A 7,552-nucleotide genomic window follows, 5' to 3' on the forward strand; every position below is an offset into this window, starting at 1 on the left:
AAGTTAAGATAACTGAGATGAAGGAATCAATAACTTAATAAACTTAGATGTTCTCTCGTCTTGAGTGTGGGGGCTGAAAACTCCCCCTGTTAAGGGCATTGTTTTATTGTGTCACTGCAGGTTCTAGTCTGTCCTGGTATACACTCATAACATTTCAGGGTACTGAAAGTTTTACTGCTCTTCAAATCATGAACAGACCTGTTTTAACACATTAACTCTAAAATGAAATGAAAGTATAATCAAAAATATGAGCAATGTTTAAAAAGAGAGTTATATATACGACTAGATGCAAATAATAAAAAAAGAGGCTGAATGATCTGTGCACAAGATGCAGAGAAGACACAAGAACAGCAGTAAATACTAAAGGAAAATGACAGTACAAATCTTACCCTCCACCCACATTTCAGTAGAACATTTCTGAAAAGGACACGTATTTGTGTTAAAGGTGGTGAAACTCTCCTTCAACAGTAGAACTTATGCTGAGGTTAATCAGTTAGGGACCAAGGTACATGGAGTCAGTTCATTGACTAAACTGCTGACTTCTTTAAGAAACAACACAAAGCTTTAAAGTGATTGATGTACCTACAGCATTTGTGAGATTAATAAAATAATCTCTCATTTAATATACTGTATGTGAATATATGTCAACATAATTGTTACATGACAGGCAGGGTCAGAGGGCAGAATTCTTTGCATGTGTGTTTTTCCCTCCTGTTCTCCTCTTCCCCTCCTCCTTCTCACTCCTCAGGTTAACTTGACGCAATTAGAATACACCTGTGAACCACACCTGGCCAATCACCCCAGGTTCCATATAAAAGGACCGTGCCTGCAGTGACGAGGACTCATTCTCTGCCTGCCTGCATTGTTGGTTTTCTGTACAATACTTCGTGTAATTAAATAATAGGTTTGTGGAGTGAGAAAGTGAGATTAGGTAGGTTTGGAGTACTCCATACATTTTTCCCGTTCACGTAGTACTTCCTTGTATATACACATTAGGTTTTAGGGTTGGTGCCACTTTTGTATTTATTTTTCTTAAGCTCCATTTTTTTTAGGTAAGAGAGAGGTTTTTGTTTGCATTTTGTTTCAGTTGAAGCCTCAGTACAGGCCTAGTTTTGTTGTATGTTTTTATGATTATTTGGCACAACCACACTGTCTCACTCTCCTCCACAATTGAGTTTTTGTATTAGTAGTGCTGCTTGTTCAATAAAGCATTTTCCTTTTATTCACCACACAAACTCTGTCATCATTAATTTTGATTGTTGTGTTTATGTCTCCTTGCCTATAATACACCTAACGAGTCGTAACAATAATATAGGATATCTACAGTACTGTACATAACATATAAAATGCATGCATAGAGGTAGAAACACCCAGAACAGCAAGTACTGCCCTCTGCTGCTTTTGGGAACAAGATCATATGAAAAAGAAAAGTGAATAAACATTCACTGAAATAACTTTATTTTGAAATTTAGAAGGATGCAGGCTATATGTGTAGAGTTGTGTCAGTTGTTGTACAGCATCCACTTTTCTGAAGTTTGATCATGAGCTTATCAACTTTAGGGTTTTGTTTTTGTGTCTGGTTTGTCAGATCCATTTTGAACATCTGGATGATCTGTTGGTTACTGACACCCAGTGGATACAGGTGGACATGTTTCAACTGTGTCTCATCCAAGTCTTCCCTCTGTGAGCTGTCAGTTCATTTGTTTTGAGTGTTTTCCTCTTTCGTGTCTGGTTGTTTTGTTTGTTTTTTCTTTTTCTATCTTTCCATGAATCTTGCTGCTAGTTTATTCTTAATAGTTCTCTTTTCATTTCTCCTATTTTGGACTTTGCACAGCCCCATTCAGGTCCACCCACAGATTTTTCAACTCTTGAGTTCCTTCCAGAACATTAAACTTTGTTGTTAAAGGAGACACCAGAAGGCTATGTGCCAAAACTGACATGTATTTGGAGTTAGTCATGTTACCTATTTCATCACTGGGCCATATTTTCTCCATGTGATGTCTGTCTAGCCTAATTTCCATTAGCAATGTAATTTTAAAATTGAATGTTAAAAAGTACCAGTGTGATTTATCATATCATTTCTCCTATGGTCCTCTTTCAGGATGTATTTTCATCTGCTTCAGGGCTTCCCTCAGATATTCAAATCTAGGGAGTCATGAAGGTTGGACAGTCTGTAACAGTGCATGTCCCACTAATACCCCAACTCTGAGTCCCAACCAGCATCCTACTACCAGTGAACAGACTGACGGTGCATTCAAAACCACCTTGAACAAAGTTTTCCTTCAAGGAACCCACATCCACAGTTAGACAATAGTCGCTTGCTATCACAATGGGCAGAACAGGTCTTCTATTCCTCTTTCCAAACTAAATCATGGAGAATTTCAATTCTAATCAATCAGGTCATTGCCTTTGAACCACACAATGTAATTTCTGACTAATTTGGCTGACATGGTAAATGGTAAATGGCCTTGCTTTTATATAGCGCTTTTCTACCTATTGGCACTCAAAGCGCTTTACAGTCATGGATGCATCTACCCATTCGTTCACACAAGCACACACACATTCACAGCAACTGGGGGTTCAGTGTCTTGCTCAAGGACACTTCGGCATGTGGCACATTCCGGGGATCGAGCCGCTAACCCTCTGGTTCGTGGACAACCCGCTCTACCTACTGAGCCACAGCCGCCCAGACATGTGATTTGTGTCACTGGCAAGCTATATAATTTACTAGTCGTCGTTGTTAATGTATATGCCCCAAATACGGACGATGTGGGTTTCTTTAAAAAGCTGTTCACATTATTACAAAATCTTAACACTTATTCTCTTGTACTTGGGGGTGACTTTAACTGCTGGTTAGATCCAGTCCTTGATCGATCCTCCACTAATCCTGGTGTGGCAAGTAGGTCAGCCTGCTTTATTCAGCCCCTGTTACTTTGTCTATGTCCTTTCCTCAGAGAACTAGACAGTGGAGATTTAACTCAGCCTTACTGTCAAATGATAACTTTATCAAATATATGGAATCAGAAATAACTTTCTTTCTGAACACCAATATATCTCCATATGTCTAATTAACAGTATGGGACGCTCTTAAGGCTTACCTTCAGGGGCAGATCATAGCCTACACTGCTCAAATGAAACTAGAATCTTATAAAGAGCGTCATGACAACCTCGTTCACCAAATCAGAGAATTTGATAGACAATACACCCAAACTAAATGTCCAGACCTCTACAAAAAATGACTAGAACTTAAAACTAGATTTGACTTACTCACCACTCACATGGTCAAACAGTTGCTATTAAAAAATAAAACAAAATGTTATATACATGGAAACAAATCTGGCAAGTTACTAGCTAACCAACTTAAAGGCTGTAAAGCAAAACAACACATTTTTAAGATTCGACTGCCAAATGGCCGCACAACTACAGACACGTTGGAACTGAATGGAGCATTCAGGGATTTCTATACCTCAGAACTTCAGACTGATTCACAGAATAAGGCAATTCTTGATTTTCTTTATGGCCTTGATGTCCCAACACTTTGCTCAGGCCTTAGGGAGAGACTAGAAGAACCTGTATCACAGGCTGAAATAACACATTGGAATTCTTGTGCAGGGCTCTCACAGAGTCAACAGTTTAGTTAAAAAAAAAGAAGTATAAAATATAGAAATCACTATACAGAAAAAAATATAAATACAAAATATAGAAGCAATATGCAACTGTAATATTACAATATAAGAGGTATGAACGTGAGAGGGCAATGTTGGTGACAGAGTAATAAATAATAGTAGATAGATAAACTGGTTTGACTGGTTCTAGGAATGTACGGTGGGGGTGGGGGGGAGAGCAGGAGAGAGAGAGAGAGAGCATTGGGAATATTGCACTGATGGACTATTGCACATTTATCGGGGAACTACAGAACAGATTGCACATTGTACAGAGATAATAATATTAAGTCAGCTATTGCACATGTAATTAAAGTGAGGTAGTGTTTGGTTATTTTTTCCACAGGTTCAGTAGTTATTGTTTTGCCATCAGTCTGACTGTGGCAGGGAAGAACCTGTCGAAAAAACGAGTTCTATATGTGATGATACTGTCCGCTCTGCTGTGTCTAAGGTTGTACGTGCAGTGTTTGTGCTCAGAGAGTGAGCTGGGTGGAGTGAGTCTGGGTGGAGTGAGTCTCTGATGATTCCCTCTGCTCGTTTCCTACAGCACTGCACGTACATACAGTCCATGGAAGGAAGTTTTGTCCCTATAATCCTCTCCGCTGTCTTTATGACTCTTTGCAGAGCCTTCCTCTCTGCCTGTGTGGTGTTGCCATACCAGACACTGATGCCTGCGGTGAGGATGCTCTCTATCAGCCCTCTGTAGGCCTGGGTGAGGGGGCGGTGGTTCAGACCAGCTTTCCTGAGCAGCCTGATGAAATAGAGCCTTTGCTGGGCTTTTTTCACTGTGGCTGTGAAAAAAAGAATAAGGATACCTAGTGTCACTCAGGAATGTTCAAGATGATTGATGACCCTGAACTTCCGGTGACCCCGGATGTACTGTATCCTATGTCTTGTATCTTGAGGAAGGGGGGGAAGTGCGGAAGGGGGGAAGTGGTGTTTTCCGGCCTGCGGAAGTGCTGTTTTCCGGCCTGTCCCATTTTCCCACACACCCCCACACACCAACACACCCCCACACACACACACACACCCACCCCCACACACACACCCCCCCACACACACACACACCCACCCACACACACACACGCACACACACACACACGCACACACACACACACACACGCACACACACACACACCCACACGCCCACGCCCACGCACCCCTCCATACTCCCCCGGAATAAGTCCAGGCATGTTGAACCATAAGTTTATGAGCATGAGCAGACGTGTTTCTATAGTCACGTGATGCCAACCGAGCCCTCCCATGTTCTGTGCGCGGTGAAAAGCTAACGTTAGTGAGATACTTTCAGTCAATGAGGTTGTTTCGCTGCTTCATGCTTCAGTCCGAGCCAGAATTAAAAAATAAAAATTGGTGAGCGTCATCAGGAAGCCTCAGTGTCAAAGGTTACGTTCAGAAGCACATACTCCCCCTGGCTAAAAGTTAACTTCCTCAACCCTTCTACGGATAAGACACTCCCGCCACAAATATAATTGCGGGTTCAGTAAACAGAGTCTGGTATAAAACTGTGGGTCCCCAAGCGTCAGACGTGCATTTCATTTTGCTGCGGCGTGAAGCTATCATCTATTTGAATCTATTGAATGCCATCTTGTGACGTCGACTATTTGCAAGCCTCCAAAGAAGCGTATCAGAGGGTAAGTCACGTGTTTTGATCATGGCTCTTTTACATCACAAATCGCCGGAATGCAGCATGACGGAGCTGGACTTATTCGCGGCTCCGGCCACGCAGATGTCTATCGAGCAGAGCCAGTATACAGAGATTTCCCCTCTATCGGCTCTCACAGACGCCGGCCCCATTGAATTTTTCATCCCCGGTGATGGAGAGAAATACCTGGATCTCACCAACACTCTGCTTCTCCTGCGTCTACAAATTATGAACGGAGACGGGACAAACTTGGCGCAGGATGCTCGTGTGGCCGTGATCAACTATCCCCTCAATACCATTTTCTCTCAGGTCGACGTGACCCTGGGAGATAGATTAATCTCCCAATCCAGCGCCACACACCCCTACAGAGCTATGATTGAAACTCTGCTAAACTTTTCAGACGATTCGCTGAAAAGTCAGTTCAGCGCCGGGTTGTTTTACAAAGACACAGCCGGTTTTATGGATTCAACCGTGACGGCTGCCGACGGTCCCAATAGGGGTCTGGTTAAAAGGGCCCAGTTTAGCACCGCCTCGAACGAGTTTCAAGTGTTGGGGCCCCTGCACGCGGACATCTTCTTCAGCGAGAAACTTCTTTTGAACAACGTCGACTTGCGCATTAAACTGACCCGAGCCAGCGACGCTTTCTGTCTGATGAGTCAGCCCAACGCCGACTTCCGTCTAAAAATACTGGGAGCTTCTCTGTTTGTGAAAAAAGTAACCGTTTCCCCCGCAGTACGTTTAGGTCATTCAGCGGCTCTGATGAAAGGCAACGCCCTCTACCCCTTGTCAAGAATCAATGTGAAAACCTACTCTATTCCTCAAAACTCCAGACTAAGCAATCAGGAGAACCTGTTTCTGGGTTCACCATGCCTAAATATGTCGTTTTAGGCATGGTGAACCACAACGCCTTCACCGGAAGAAAAGATCTCTCGCCTTTCAACTTTACCCACAACGACGTGGAGTACCTAGCTCTGTGTCATAACGGCAGGCAGATCCCATCCAAAGCTTTCCAACCCCAATTTAACGGCGGTATTTCCGTGAGAGAATTTTATAATCTGTTCACCGCCACCGGGAGACATCTGAAGGATTTACCTCTGTCTATCGACCGTGAAGATTTTGAAAGAGGTTATACTCTATTTGTTTTCAATCTGAGCGCCGACGAGGACGTCGGGGCTCTCTCCCCTGTATCCAGCGGTAGTTTGAGGCTGGAAATGAGATTCCGAGTTCCCTTACCTCACACCCTCACCCTCATCGTCTACGCCTGTTACGATTCCATTCTGGAAATCAATTCAAAACGACAAGTGCTGGTGGATTATTACTGAAACGATGAATTCTACGGAGCTGGAAACACTCTTGAGCGGGTTACTGGGCGGTGTGTTCAGCGGTGTCTGGGCTTCGGACGAATTACCTTCCCTACAGCCCTCGCTACCCGTCTACTATATCGTGAACACCCACCCCCGTCATCTGCCAGGCGAGCACTGGCTGGCCCTCACTCTGGAAAAAGATGGAAAGGCCACGTTCTTTGACTCCTTCGGATTCAGCCCGAATTTTGAATATTATCCTAAGAGCATCATACATTTCCTGGAACGTCAACGCGGAATAAAAAAGATCCTATACCACGGTCGTCAGCTCCAGCATGAATTATCTGACGTTTGCGGTCAACACTGCGCGTATTATTTGTGCCAGAGAGGAAGAGGCCTGTTTTACGCCAGCGTGCTATCTCACTACACCGACGATGTCGTTAGAAACGCTGTCATGGTGTCTGATTTTGTTAAAAAATGTCAAAAATGTCTGGCGGTCCCCTGCCGGGGAAATTGTAACCAGTTAGCCTGTTCTCTACAAATATTTAAAGACTGCTACCGCTTGTGATATTAGAATGAAAAAGTCTGCGACATTGTACGGATTCAATAAAGCTTTATTAAACACAAAATGAATTACAGACTCTTTCTTGCCGTACAATTTTTTATTTTTTTTTTTAAATGACGGTATCAAGGAGTAAACTCTGCCCACTCCACAGGCGAGTATTGTCTCTTTTTCGATCGACGGACAGAGGGGGGTTCAGCAGCAGCAGCAGCAGTATCCGTCTGCAGCGGGCCAAAGTTTTTGAGTCTCCTAAACTGTTCACGGGCTCGAGGGTTAGTCACAGAGGTCTCGGGAATATTAAGTTCTGACAGAGTCATGAGAAATTCTGTCCATCCTTCGGGAGGCTGTTCATTGACTTTCTTAT

General features: G+C 43.3%; 1 protein-coding gene across 1 annotated transcript; it reads left to right on the top strand.

The window, feature by feature from the left end:
• Positions 1–5,370: 5,370 nt before the first annotated feature.
• Positions 5,371–6,647, top strand: LOC311497590 (uncharacterized protein F54H12.2-like; the record flags this gene model as incomplete). Its single annotated transcript, XM_084557901.1, has 2 exons — positions 5,371–6,057; positions 6,156–6,647. 2 exons carry the CDS (start codon positions 5,371–5,373, stop codon positions 6,645–6,647), a joined length of 1,179 nt encoding a protein of 392 aa, XP_084414027.1.
• Between the last annotated feature and the right edge of the window lie 905 nt (positions 6,648–7,552).

Source organism: Chelon labrosus, assembly GCF_963514085.1.
Source record: "Chelon labrosus genome assembly, chromosome: 12".
Lineage (NCBI taxonomy): Eukaryota > Metazoa > Chordata > Actinopteri > Mugiliformes > Mugilidae > Chelon > Chelon labrosus.